A 14,519-nucleotide genomic window follows, 5' to 3' on the forward strand; every position below is an offset into this window, starting at 1 on the left:
CAGTATCGATCCTGTTTTCTGCATTGCCGCAGCTTTTTTTGCGAGAAGTTCGTCAAGCTCTTTTCCATTGATGCCTCTCTGCCTAGTTATCCTTGCTAATGAAATTATATTTTTTCATGGCAACCCTGTTGAGCATTTTTATACATTTCCGTACCATTCTTGATTTGATTTTAACTGACGAGACTGCTTATCCCGCTTGACTATTACTAATAATGAAAAATTATTTCCCGAAAAAGATTTTCTATAAAATAATCTATAAGCTAATGTTAACCGTAGATTTCAGTTTGAAAAATGTTTTGGAAATATGCACATGGACCTTGACAATTTGCTGCCTCAATTTCATTTACTGTTTTCGAGTCTTCTGTATTTCTGCTCCTGCAATGTCACTCTTCGAGGATGGATTCCTTCCATTCATTTTTGCCATCCAGTGAAATTTTGAACCTTTTTTCACAGTATATGCTCTCGGTAATGGCTGTTCTGATAACAACAAGGCTGAGATAGCGTCTTTTGCTGTAATTTCCACAAAGATGTGGTGCGGAATGAAGTCCAAAGCCACCTCTAGTCCAGCTATAGAACTCATGATTACGGTTAGAGAAATGCATGGGCTTGCCAGCCGCGACAATTTCAAATAAGACTATTGCTCCTCATAATGTCGCTCTACATGTGAGCATTGGTATGACTATTAAGGTGTACATACCACCTAGTATGCCTTGTTTAAGGCTCAGGTGCTAGCAATTAGGCCTTTACACACCATTAACGCCTTGCTGGCTTCCGCAGTCGTGGTGTTCACATGCTTCTCTCAGTTGTTTAATCTTGACTCTCATACCAGCCTTAATGCAAAAAGTCAATGAGCCAAATCAGCGACAAAGCTGTTTGAAAGCTCTGAATTTGGTAGAATTCGAAGGTCGTGCTGTATTCTGAGCTTCTAAAACCATGCGGAGCCATTAATAGGGAACGCTACCAGCAATTATTCATCAATCTGTCGGAATTAGCGTTTAGACACTATACGAGTATTATTTCATGACATCTCTCTCTCTCTCTCTCTCTGCAAGTATTCGACACTGTATCTGCCGGGGGAAGAGGAAACCCTCCACTCTGTTGGAACGACCAGGTGGAGAAGGACGTGGCTACGCTTGTAATATCCAATTGGCACCACGTAATGAAAAGAAGAAACGACTGGCGCGCTGTTGTTAACTCGGCTATAATCGTGTCAGCGATAGACTCTGTATCAGATATACAGTCTGTCAACTAAGAGCGTGGTCGACGTTAAAGACAGTTAATGAAAGATTTCGCTCTAATTCATTTGCGAGCCGATAGAGCGCAGCTTTGTCCTTGATGCATTGTCAATAAAGGTTCAGTTGTCGTTGATCTTTTGAAAGAGAATCACGTTAAACGCCATGAGTGCTAAGTACGCGTCACGCTACGAAGCTGTGTTCCTTTGCATCCACCTTAAAGGTCCCAAACAGTCGCATGATTCACCAGTACGTGGTTCGATAGAAAAGTGAACAAAAAGGATGAAAAAAGAATAGTGAATCTGTTTTCGCGGAATCCTGCTTTAAAACTGCGGCAAAGACAATCAAAATTATTCTTCATCTCATAATCTGAAATGGCGCCACACAATGAAGAAGCCTCTGTTGACTGAAAAACTTGTGATAAAGCTCTTGTGACTCGCTTGGGCGTATGAGAATATTGATAGAGATTTTGAAAATGTCATTTTTACTGATAAATGTTCTGTATGCGCACGTTCTGTCCCCACGCAAGCCTGGTCTACTTCCACCAATAGGCTTGTTCAGCAAACCGTAAAACATGGAATAAAGGTGCATCTTTGGGGCTGCTTTTTAAAGCAGGTTGCACCTCTTTACTTACAACCTAAATGCCGAGAAAACAATGTCGACTGTAACAATGCATAGCAATTCCAAAACCATGGAGTTCTATAACTCAATTTGAATGGTAGCGAAATTTGCTTAAGTTCTCGAGAAATTATCTCGAAACAAACGAATCGAACGCTACAGCAACGCAACTTCATGCAACACGTAAGCCAACAAAGTTTTCAATTAACACAAAACAAAGTGCGCGGAATGCCTACAAATTCAGCCAGCGAACGGTCACTCAAAAATTCTCAGTTGTGCGCCGTGAGCCACTGCTGCCCAGTCAGGCCGGTACGCCCGCAAAATTCGTCGAATTCAGTTTGTTTGAGTGATGTAGAAATTCTAGCAGCTCGACGAAATCCAACAAACAAAATTTGCCAAAACAAAAAAATGCAGCGAAAAACAACAAATGCTTGTTGGCGGATTGCTGAATTTGCAATGCGGCGGCATTCCAGCGAAACGAACTTGTGCGCAGCGTACAAATAACGGTCTAACGGTGAATAGTCAATAGTGAATTGAAAAAGCCTTGCTTACAATAAGGCGCCGAGTGTGAGCGCGCAAGTGTGCGCGCTGTTGGCTTTGTGATTGTGGCAAATAGCAGCTGACGCGCCGCTGCATGCTGCACACTGCCGCCACTACACTATCATCGAATGACCAGCGCATGGCATAACAAACGCCGATACGACGCGCTGGTTTGGTGTGGCATGGTGTGGAAGAATTTTTCTGTGGTGCGACTTTGATAATTGTTGAACTTTTGCATTTGCATTCACGAAAATCGCGCATTGAATTCGAACGCGCGCGCTCACACAAAGCGCTTGAGTGTGTGTGCCGCTGATGTTGCACATTGTTAAAATAAAGCCTCCACGCCGAGAAGTATACAATACCAAAAATATACCAATGACCATTGGCACAAATAAAAGCATCTAACACAAATAAACAGCTATGTGAGGCGCAATTGGTTGCGAGCATCCGCTTCGGCCGCGTCACCTCGCGCGCCGTAGCGCGCTTTCTTGACAAGCTCGGTAAATCAGCGCAAACATCACTTTATTTACACGCAGCTGTAGCTCATATGGAGCGCAGCTCAACGGCAAACTCGTTACGATGGATACATGCAGGAATAATGGTGCTGCGCAAAAAGCGATGCAACAAAATTGGTGCCAAAAGCGCCAACAAATTTTACAACCAAAGCGAAAAGCGAACACCGCGTACACATTTTATGGACAGCGCGGCAGTGGTTATTGGTACTGACTTTGATGTGAGCACAACAGCAGCTAACATAACGGTATATTCGCAGTAAAGCGAGTATGCATGTGTGTGTGCCGCGCCGCGTAGAGCCCTTATCGTCTCACATTGACAGGCGCTGAACCCTGAGCCTTTATAATTAAATGCGCGCCGTGTAAATGAATGGCAAGTGGCAGCAGCGGTGGCAACGGTGGCACCATTTAGCGTGCGGCCAATGGCGCACATACACGCGTATGCCGACTAACGGCAACACTCTGTGTTGCGCCTCTGAACGCCTTGTCCGGGGTCGTGTTGACGAGCAATGCGGCCTGTATTGAGGCTTTGGTTTTTGCGGTTCAACCGCAAACGGTTGCATGTTGATTCGCTGCCCTTTGTTGTTGCTTTGTTGAATGCTTTTTTGAGTAGCCCGAATTTTGTTATTTGGCGCATTGTTTTTGTTTTTATTTTTGTTAGTGTTAGTGTTAATTTCCATTGCAAATACAGCTATTCTACAATAGTACCTTCATTCGAATTTTCGGTAGTAATTTTTGGAGCAAAGTGAGGATATTTGTGTGTAGCATTGACTTCATATACTTAAGCCCGAAAAAAGTTACGCGACTAAGAGCAAGGAGGGCGCTATCGAGTTTTATTTATGAACGCCGAAAGAAGGCTTCTATATTAACCGCAAATACTCATTTAATACAATGGTTAACGTGAATAATATCCGAATCTTATAAATCATAGCATTTACAAAATACTTGATGGTTATTTGTATATGTGTATAGGTATGTGTCATATTCTGCATATACATATGTATATTCTAGAATGGTAGACCAGCTTTTCCACTTAAGTTTCCTTGCTTCTTTATTCTATGTTCGAATATTTAGTAAAATGCCTTCGATAAAGTATACTTTTCGGCGCACCAAGCGGAAGGGGCCTATATAGTGAAAAAAAAACTTCATAGACTGGTTTTCAACCAGCGAATCTTAGGTCAGTCGCAAGGAAATTTATTTAATTTTGCACGGGATATTTACTGATGATTAAAGTGAGTCACATAAGGCTAAGACAAGGTCAAGCGAAAAGTTTCCGCTAACAGTGGTTAAGCTAGATTTGTCGGTCAGGTAGCTTTTGCTATGAGTTTGGTTTACTGCGCAGGGAATCATCTACTATAAGGTGTTTCTCTGCGGTCAAACTCGTAATTTAGACCTATGCTGTCTATAATTGGATGGTCTGAAGAAAGCATGCGCCCAGAAGTGGTCACTTTTGATAAATAGCAGAGCAATTGCGTTCCATCAGTACTAGGTCAAACGCCATACAGCTTATGTTCGAAACTTTTCGAGCTTGTTTCATTCTTATGTATTCACCTTAAAAGCCGAGTCTCGTAACAAGTGGAAACTACCTGCTTCTTTCTATGGCTAATGGTTTTGCTGGTGAAAAATCCACTTAAAAAAGCTTATAAAGATCTACTCTCTCTTTCTCTCTATTCCCATTTAAGTATACCGGTTGTGTGTTCTTTTCGCCACTTTCCAAAGTTTTAATACAAATTGCAGAATATTAATATTTTGCTGAACAAACTGGGACTGATCTGTTAATTCGCAATAAATCCTGTAAGTTCATTTCGAAGAATATATAATGGAATGTAAAATATGTATGTAAGTAGGCGACTTTTTTCTCGGACCCGAAAAAAACAAGTAAAGTCGAATTTGATTGTAAATGAAGTAGATATTTTTGTGTTCTTCCTCTCGAGAGCTAAACGACCATCTTGAATGTTAGTTTTAGTTTCACGTGCCTACTTGATGTATGGAATTCATATTGGCTCAATCCTTGGTTTTTAAGTCCGGCTCTATTTTTATCCGATGTAGCTATTTATGGTAATATAGTTATTGCATACTTGGGTAAATTGGACGCCTTTATGAGGTATTGGCTTTAGAAAAAAGGCGACTAAATTTGAAAGCAATGTCATCAGTCACCTGTCATATACAAGTACACAATAGAAAGCATGACAATGAAGTAATTGAATCGATCGTAATTGCTACATAAAAACATGTGATACTAAATTTCAAATAATTCAATATTTTTATACCCTGAACAGGATATATTAAGTGTGCCAAGAAGGTTTTGACAGCCAAAAGGAAACGGTGGAAACCAAATAGTACGCATAATTAAGTTGAGTTGAGACGATTTAGTCATATCCGTCAGTCGGTCGTTCTGTGGAAAAAGCAAGGGTTGTTCCTCTCCGGAAGTCCTTTCATAAGATCACGAACGATAATCGCTTTTATCGGTTCATTAGCGGCTCCAAAAGCTAACGCGAAGTATGTGCTCGGATAGGCAATATGGGTTCAGAAAAGGACGCATCATCCTCCACTTGGTTTTCTGTTCAGAATGTTGTTAGAGAGAATGTCAACGTCCTTGTCAACCTTAGCTGGGTTGGATTGGTGCAACGACTAGAGAAGTTTGGCTGCCCGGAGATTACTCTTTGCCAGAGCTACTTTTTAGACGGAAAGGTGTCTCTAGTCGGCATGAATGGGAGTGTGGAGATCGAAGTGGTTTGTCTCTGCCCGTCTGTGGTCCATATATCTGGGTTGTTATGATGAACTCTCTGCTTTGCTTCAGCAAGTGTTATGCGTATGCGTTCTTCTTTTGGTTGAAAGTTGCTCGTGGTCTGAGTTAGAGTGGGTGCGAGGACATTTTTTGAAAAAATTCTTTGGCTTTAGGTGTAAGCGCTGACATATCGATATAAGAAACGGTGACAATGCTGACTGAGGGCAGACTCCCCCGGCAAACGTGGTCAGCAGCAGTAAGTGAGGCAAGAGAAATACCTAAAGCTGACCATGAGTGAAAGAATATGTTTCACTTCACACTTGGAAAATGTGAAAAAGCGACTGCAGGCAATCGTAGAGGCAAAGTTGGGAAGTTATTGGAGTGTCGGACGTTGTGCTGTTCGCACCATATATCGTGGATTGTTTGTAGCTAGTGCCACTTATGGAGTATGGTGTGAAGCAACCGACAGTCTTGGGGTGCCAAAAACTCTTTCCCATAAAGCATTGTGTGATAATTACCTGTTTGTCTGTATGTCGCACCGTCTCAATGGATGCTATGCAGATTTGATTAGGTACACCCTCTCTTGACCTGATTGTCATACAGCGTGCTGTTCCATTCAGGTAAAGAAGGGGTTTAAGTGTGCTGCGGACTGGATTTCCGTTGATGATGTGGAGAGGGAGGCATATCTAGGGAGCAGCACGCTCCTGAGTCGGCGTTTTATCTTATGTTACAAGCATGAGGCCTTGAATGCATTTCTCATCAGAGGCACCTATGTGATAGGTCTGGGTAGTTTTCTGGGGCGCGGGTAAAGGACTGGGTGGATGTAATTAGAGAATATCCGATCTATTCAGACATTACGGAACTGAGTAGTTGTGGAGATTAGCTGGCTGTTGGACATTTAGACATTAGAGGTGTGATCAACACTAGTCGGAATGCCGAACAGTTAGGGTAGTTTGCGTGTGAATTAATTAGGCGGCGAAGGCGTTTAATTGGGGTTTTAAAGTTAACTGCTTGTGTGAATGGGGTGTGCGTGTAATGAGGTCTAACCCTTGATTACCAGTTTAAAGGAGTATGGAAGCTCACCTGGTAGTTGTTTCGGCTACGAGCTCCAACCGGAGATTTAATTCTGGTACCACGGGGAGCAGGAGCCCTTGGACTTCGCTCCAACCTGCTCATGCGGACTGGTCCTTCGGGGAGTATCGCGATGGTTGGAGTTAAAACCTGAATGCGGATCAGTTGAATGTGTAGTTGCTTTGCAACCGGTTGCCGAACCCAAAGTACGGCAAAGGTTTTAGATGGACCTCGAACCCTACCATAGTGGTCACTGTGTCCATTCCAACAGCCTAATGGTACTGAAAATGCCTGGCATCCGCCGATATCGGAACTATGCAGCACATATATGTCACAATCGGACTAAAGTGCTAGTATGCACAACTTTTTCATTTGACGAGACATATTCACTAAATTGGACATAACTAATTTTTTAAGGCACTGGTGCAATCTCCGAGAGATCCTTGGGATCGAATAACTATAGCATATAGCTGCCATACAAACTGACTGATCATAATGATGTTTATGTAAGGAATCTTTTGTATCTGTGAAGGGTATTCTAGCATCAGTGCAACACGAGTTAACGTTTTTTTGCGTGTTTTTTTTTTGATAACGGTAAAGACAAAAAAAAGTTTCATTATTGTATTTTATAATATTAATAAAAACGCACTATTAATGATGTAAATTAATTTGCCACTCTAAAACCGGTTTTTCAAGCACTTTTTGCTGTTGCCAGAACACGACGAGGCGAACTGCAGAAAAACTGAAGTCCAAAGTGGGAGTCGCGCTGCAAAAAACGGCAGCCAAATGAAGCTGACCGCGTGCTGACACTTTTCCGCTTAACAAGCGGTTTAGTTCGGCTGCCATTAGAGGCAACAAAGCGACAGCTGAAGGGCGAGAGGTAAAGGGTGCAAGGGAGCGCAAGTAAATGAAAAATAAAACGGTAAAAATTGTGGCAAAGTTTCAATTGCTGCGAAATAAATACACGACAAATTTAGAATAGCCTGTGCAACGGACGCCCACAGCGAGCGGGCAAATTGGTTGATTTTGTTGCACGTTCCACTTGATGWTGTTGTTGTTGCTTTTGCTTACGTTTCACGCAAAACTTTTGCCTTTTCATTTTGATTTGCACGCGGCCAAAGCGAAAGTTTTGCACTTTTTTAATTTACTCGCTTTTCGGTTGCCCTCGCTGTTTTTGTTGTTGTTGGTGGTGTTCTCGTTGTGGACACTCGAAGTGGAGCGCTTTGTTGTGAAATATTTTCAATTGTTTTTTGCTGCCGACGAAATTGCATTACTTGCCGACAACAAAAAAAAAAAAAAAAAAAAAAAAAAAAAAAAAAAAAAAAAAAAAACCAAAAAAAAAAAAAAAATTGGCAACGCCGGTCAGAAGATCCAAGGAGCATTTCCGGCTAAAACACTGAGCTTTTGTGAAACATCAGTTGTTAAGCGTGCCTGCGCTGTCTAATGGACAACTTTAGCTCTCCAAGGGATGTGTGGGGTATGAGCGGTCCCCCGGGGTGTGGGCGGCTTTTTAAGCGAGAAACCGCTACTCTCGGCGGTGGCGGCGGCGACGACGGCTGACAGCAGCTGTTGTTTTTTTTTGCTGCCAACAATTTCGCCACTTTAAGTTTGACTCAACAACAATCAAATTCCAAGTGTTGCAAGATAATAGCGGCAACGACAACAACAACAACAACATCAACTGGAAAGTGTGTGTATCGTACAACAAAGGCAAGCGGAGCATAGAACAATGTTTGTGTGTGCGTGTGGCAAATGTTGCTACTAAAAGGCTCACTTTGGTTGCCAAAGTGTTGCCACTTCACGTTCCCTTCTTCGCTTCTGAGTATGTGTATGTGTATGTTGGTGTGAAGTGTTGCATTGTCAGCTGCTGAAAGACATTACTGCTGATGTTGCCATTTTGATTGTTGCGAATTTTCGTTGTTTTACTTTTGCTTCCTGATTTTTTCGCCACCCTCCTATTTTGCTTTTGTTGGTGTTTTGCAATTGTTTCATTGTTCGGCCAGAACAATCCACTCAATTATGCCGGCATTCAAACAAATATTAACTCTTAATTGAGGGTGTAATTGAGAAAAAATTTCGGGTGAACTTCTGGGAAGTAAAAAATGTCGTTAGTGTGATTTTGAAAGTTTTTTTCTTAGGTTCGCGGGGCAAAATGGAATATAGTGTTATAATGGGAGCAAATTTTCGGGAAAAATGGATTCCGGTAGTACTTACTTTATTATGGATATATATATCGATGAAGGTATAAGTTTGGAGAAAATATTCTATAAATTGTCTAGTAAGTCCTAAAATGCTAATAATTTAGTATAATTCGCATTCAGCTGACTTAGATAACGTTAGGGGAGGCTAGGTTAAATCGTCGATCCTAAAAGGGATCTCACTTGTACAGCTTTTAACGCCGTTCGCTGTGATATCTAGGTAGACACTGACATCAGTTTTGCGATGGCTGGATGATCAGGAGAAAGTGTCTGCACGCTTTAACTTCAACTTCGTCCATTCGACTTTGACAATTTGCGTCCGTCTTAATTTTAAGCCTTACAACATGAATGCTCATGTAACAATGTTTAGTAAAGTCTCTTACCATTGCTGCAAGATTTTTTTTGATAAGGAAAAGCAGGTCAATATATCTCCTATGTTCTAATCTAGGCCAGAAAGATTTCAAAGTCCCTCAAGAGCTGGTCGTCAAAAATCCCCGTTAAGCACACGCGTGGTCTACAGGTCCAGGTCTAGAGCGTAAGATGCTAACGGAGATTGGACAACTTTCCACTCCGTTGTGAGCACTAACAAGGTAGCTTTTAACTAATTTTGAGGGCGAGCTGCTTACGTAGGACTCCCACTTTAACTCTTCCTGTTAGCTTCAATCCATCCTCTTCTCTAGCAACTTCTCCTAGTCCACATATCCTTAGTGAATATAAGAAAGTAGAAGGAGACACCGCCAGATGTAGCTTCTATATCTCAATGGTCCAAGTTTTCAGGGATGCAATCGAAGGGGGAGAGAATTTCAAAGTGGCCCTGTTTAGATGAAGGAGACTACTCTGCTCTACGTCTTAGAGCGGGCTTCGAAGTAATGTACCTGCCGGAAAAATTCACGGCGGCTATGTGGCCTAGTGCTGATCAAGCTGCCACGATGCCCAGCTATCTAGTAGAAGAACAAAAGAAGAAACGGAAGCGCCGATCTGCTCCTATTCTAATGATAGCGGTTTGCTTGGTAGCTTGCCTTTCCTTGGTAGCTTTACTTCCTGCGAGTCCGCTATGGCTTGGTAGTCTTATCAGAGCATCCAGTCTTATGATAATGACATTCCATGCTATTGATTGCGATTGTCCTCTACCAACCATGCACTGTTCATGAGTTCAAGGCCGTCCTGCTATCAGAATGGATGGTCGCTTCTCTGCTACCTTTATGACTGAGACCTCGGCATTGAAAATACTGCAATAGTTATTAAGTCTGACGCTGAACTTAGTAAAGAGTCCCTGACGGCAGACCTATCCCCTAACCTTTCCTCTCAGCCATCCGTAAAGAAGCTCACTGTCTCTCTAATCCAACGGCTTCTTCCCACCTATAACTCTCTTAGCGGTAGTTGGGTAGAGAAGGAGCCGCCAGAGTTCGGTTTGGAGACTCCATGATCTGATATGAAATCAAAGTATGTCAGGATTTCCGAGTATTCAGACAGATTTTCTTTTAGAAGCCCAAATTCTCTAAGACTAGTAGCAATTTACACCTTCCGGTTATGTCTACGGGCACTATGTGCGAGATAACGCTAAGTGCATTGATTGCAATGAATCTTAGTGATGAGTGTCGCCTTTGAATGCTCCCGAGTTTCTTTGCAAGAGTGGTCTTTTATAGAGCTTTCTACTACATTAAGACTCCTTAGAGCAAATGGGCTTTGACTATGGTGTCGTAGAGCCAAAGGACCACTTTCGGAGACATACTCCACCATTTGCCAAAGGCTCATCTACAGCTGTATAAGGCAATCAATGCCTTCTTTGCTCTATCTTTTTTCAAAACTGAATTTCATAAGTCACAGAAAATACCTGCTCTACAAAATAGTGCGATTTCGGAAGGTACAACATCCGCTGAAGATTTTAATAAAGGTTTTGATATATCAGAAGCCATATCTGAATCAAATAGAGATATGAATAAATATGACCTTTTTTCCTTAAGACGATTTCGATATCAAGATCTAGATCTTGTAATTACTGGAAACGAGTTTGGAGGTTTGGAACTAACAGCAATTTCACGGATAATTTTTAAGGTCTCCAACGAATTTCTCTTTCCCGTCATTTCGTCAACATGAGATCGCGCCCGTTTCGACCACAACAGTTATGCTTAGAAGGGTGTAATTTCGGTTGTGAATGTAGCGAGTAAGAGTGAATTGCTGAAGGGAATGGCTTCAAATCCACAAAAACTTGACAACCTTATGTGTCCGTTCTCGAGGGATGACAAAAGACCTCGACTAGAAATCCCAATAATGGGGCTCCAGTGCTCAGTGAGTTTGAATAATCAAACTATAATAACAGAATTAGAATATTTTAGAAAATTGTGGACATTTTCGCTGAATTGTTTGTAAAATCCAAGAATTTCTGCTCATTTTGGGCTTCAATAGATTTCCACCAAGCAAATATGTTTCCCTCAAGTGATCAGTAACAAAGAAACATTCGTGTACTCACCTCTACCGCTGCGCCCGACGAATCTCAAATCATTGAACTTCGCCACTTGATTCTTCATAACGGCCGTACAATTCCGTAATTCGGCGCAATAGTTCTCATCATTACCGGCGCGTACCGTCACCATAGTGCCGTCCATGATATCGCCCAGTGAGACCACTTTAAAGGCGACCGGCAGCGTCTTGTTGGAGCGCCAATGCGGCGGCAGTACGGTACACACGAACAGCGGACTGCTGGTGCGTATCAGCTCGCCGGGATGTTCGGTGAGGAAATCGCCCAAAGTCCGCTCCGCCAATATGTCCGAGGTCATCTTTGTGTAGGCTTCATTTAGCAGTTGGGCGGCCGTTGGCGGTGTGTTCTGTTCATTGGAATTGTTGTTGTTGCCATTTGTAGCATTATTGTTGTTGCTACCGCCGTTATTATTTGAACTGGAATTGTTTGTGTTGTTGCTGCTGTTCTGTGTCGCGCCCGCATTGTTGGCGACGACGGTGTTGGTCGTTGTGGTGAGATGCATTCTGTAGTGGTTGGGGCCGCAGGCGACTTGTTTGAGGCGAACAATTTTTGCAAATTTTTCTTTGTAGCACGGCGACAATGAAAAAGTTAGTTAGTGGAGAGATTGATAGAGTTGCTTATGTTCTATTGGTGCGTCTCTGAAAAGATGTAAGAGAGTTGAGCTGTGATTAATTTTTGTTCAAGCTTAGAATTTATAAGTATAGTTATAGCTTTTTCTAGGGTTCGCAATACATATTGAAGAGCTTTTTGGCGAACACTATACTGTCAGTTCTGAACTGAATAGAAGTAGATCTCCAATAGAAGATTATGTTACTCAGTAGTACCAAATTGGTTTAGATCTTTTAGATTTCCAATAACAATAATCTGCATCTTTAGTACCAATATGTTGTAAGCAAAAATACTCTGATAATGGAGCGGCTAGTCAAAGAGTGAAAGATCGCATTAGCAATAGCTTCAAATTTCTTCCATATCAAACACGTACGGTTGCCGGGTCACAGCAGAGCCGGTTTTCCTATATTTTCTTACGTCCTGGCTTTGGACCTTTGGTTCCTCTAGTGAACACAGCAAGCGCTGGTGAACGAACAGAGCTTGTACGACTGCGAGATCCTTCATGGTCCAGAGTGGATCGTAAAAAGTCCTCCGAACTAAAGCCTCTTAGGTAATTGCCGGCGAACGATTTTGGTTAAATCTGTAAATCCTATATTTCTCGCCTTTTGCCAAACTGACATTGAACTATCTCGGTAGCCACACCTTTGGCGAACATGGCGAAGCTCAGAACGCTTAGTCGCCCAATCGGGATCTGGTGATCCACTTATGTAAGTATGTGGATAACAAAAACGAGGAATGTCTCTTCAAGTGAGATGCGTCAATTTTGGATCAACCTTATAAACTAACCTAATATATAACAGGAATTACAACAGCTGGGCTCTCCACAGTACTGGAAAATAATAAAGACACTCCAAACCCAGAGTTAATAAGGAATTGCATTAAAAATATTTTTTCTAAAGTTTCTAAGAAATTGGATTTGTCTGCACGAATGACCTACTTCTCTTCCGCTTCTCCTTCGGATAGCATTACTGAATACAAAAAAAAAAAAAAAAAAAAAAAAAAAAAAAAAAAAAAAAAAAAAAAAAAAAAAAAAAAAAAAAAAAAAAAAAAAAAAAAAAAATGAAATTAGTAAATTCCCTCGACTAATTTGGGCGCTGCGCTTCCACCGCTACACTGAAAACGCAATATTAGTTTAGTAGTATATAAGAGTTGACTGAGAGCTCCCGACAGAAGACTTCACTCCCCACTCTTCCTCTTTACTTCTCTCCATTCGCGAAAAAGTTCATTGAACCTCCTCTCCAACGGCTTCGTGCATCCAGATTCGCAGGTTCGCGAGCTGAGAAGAACCCGCAAGGCGAAGGTTCTGCAGTAATCTAAATTGTGAGGAATGAAAACGAAACTGTGAAGAATTATTGTGTGTTTCAGCCCGTGTTTACTTGCCTTCCTCTTATACCCCGCTTCTCAATACAATTTTTTTGGGGGATTTTAAATATAAAATTGATACTAGCGACATCTACAAAACTGTTTTTGATAAATATCGAATCATAGCTTTCTGAGGTCTTAAATTTAAATAACACCAAACAATTTAACATCAGAAAATACGCACTCTCGTTCCGCATCTAAGTGAAATTGGTCAGTGAATGCCAATTTTTTAAATAATTTCGACTGGAGCGCCATCTGAAAGTTCAACAGTGTTTTAGGAGGAGTTCGGTGCCAGCTCGATGTGACAAGTACAAGTAAAAAACGGGGTAATGGAGGCAACTATACCAATTAGTATTTATATGAAATTGATGCTCAAAAAGTATCTTTCGATCGATTTTCGGAGAATTTTTTTTATTTTCAGAAGTTGTTTCTCTCTAGCAATTTGTTTCATATAAAAAGTAATTTCAAGCACCTTTTTTGTGCCTGAGGTGAGGTATAATCACAGTCTTGTTAAATAATTCAAAATCAAGCTATGCTACTGCCAAAGCACCCTACACCGTGCGCTGGTTTGTTGGCAGCCAGGCAAATGACAATGCCCACGGTGCCGGAGCGTAGTCATAAGGGCGAGTACATAAATGCCAGAAGCCAGCAGCCAGCAGCTTTGCTTACAAGCTACAAATATTACTCCGATTATTTGTGTAGTCGCTGCCAAAGAACCACAACCATTGTTCGCACATTTTTGCGCCTTTTTTCCGACATTTTCGCAACCTTTCGTGCCACAAAGGACTATGTAAATATGCCACTTATATGCGCGCGCGCGTGTGTGTGTGAGAGTGCCTCGTAGACGGGGGTTATTTGGCTGCGCTACCGAAACTGGCCATGTTAAATGCTTTTATGGATGGAATCACAACATGACGATGGCCTTGTTTAACACGACGATTTCCACCTATGTCGCCCAACCGCCGCACAATATGCGCACGAGCACAGCTTACCAGCGAAGCTGCGGCCCAACGGAGTGATAAAAAAAATGTGGCAACATGCAGAACAAAAAGGAGTCGCGCATGAAAGTGGCACAAAGCGCTGGACAACGCAACGGTAAATGTGCAAAAACAACGTGGCACAACTGATGCGCTTGTGATTGTGGAGCGGTGCGCTGCGCGCGTGGTAAGC

At 41.9% G+C, this 14,519-nt stretch overlaps 1 protein-coding gene across 2 annotated transcripts in view; it reads right to left on the reverse strand.

Moving 5' to 3' along the window:
* Positions 1 to 11,880, reverse strand: part of LOC108966384 (runt-related transcription factor 3) — a 37,563-nt gene extending 25,683 nt beyond the window's left edge. For both annotated transcript variants that reach the window (XM_018929244.1, XM_018929243.1), the window contains exon 1: positions 11,370 to 11,880. In XM_018929244.1, the coding sequence (XP_018784789.1) occupies positions 11,370 to 11,880 (511 nt within the window). The remainder of the gene's footprint in view (positions 1 to 11,369) is intronic.
* Positions 11,881 to 14,519: the final 2,639 nt, after the last annotated feature.

Source organism: Bactrocera latifrons, unplaced genomic scaffold, assembly GCF_001853355.1.
Source record: "Bactrocera latifrons isolate USDA-ARS-PBARC rearing strain unplaced genomic scaffold, ASM185335v1 scaffold_16, whole genome shotgun sequence".
Lineage (NCBI taxonomy): Eukaryota > Metazoa > Arthropoda > Insecta > Diptera > Tephritidae > Bactrocera > Bactrocera latifrons.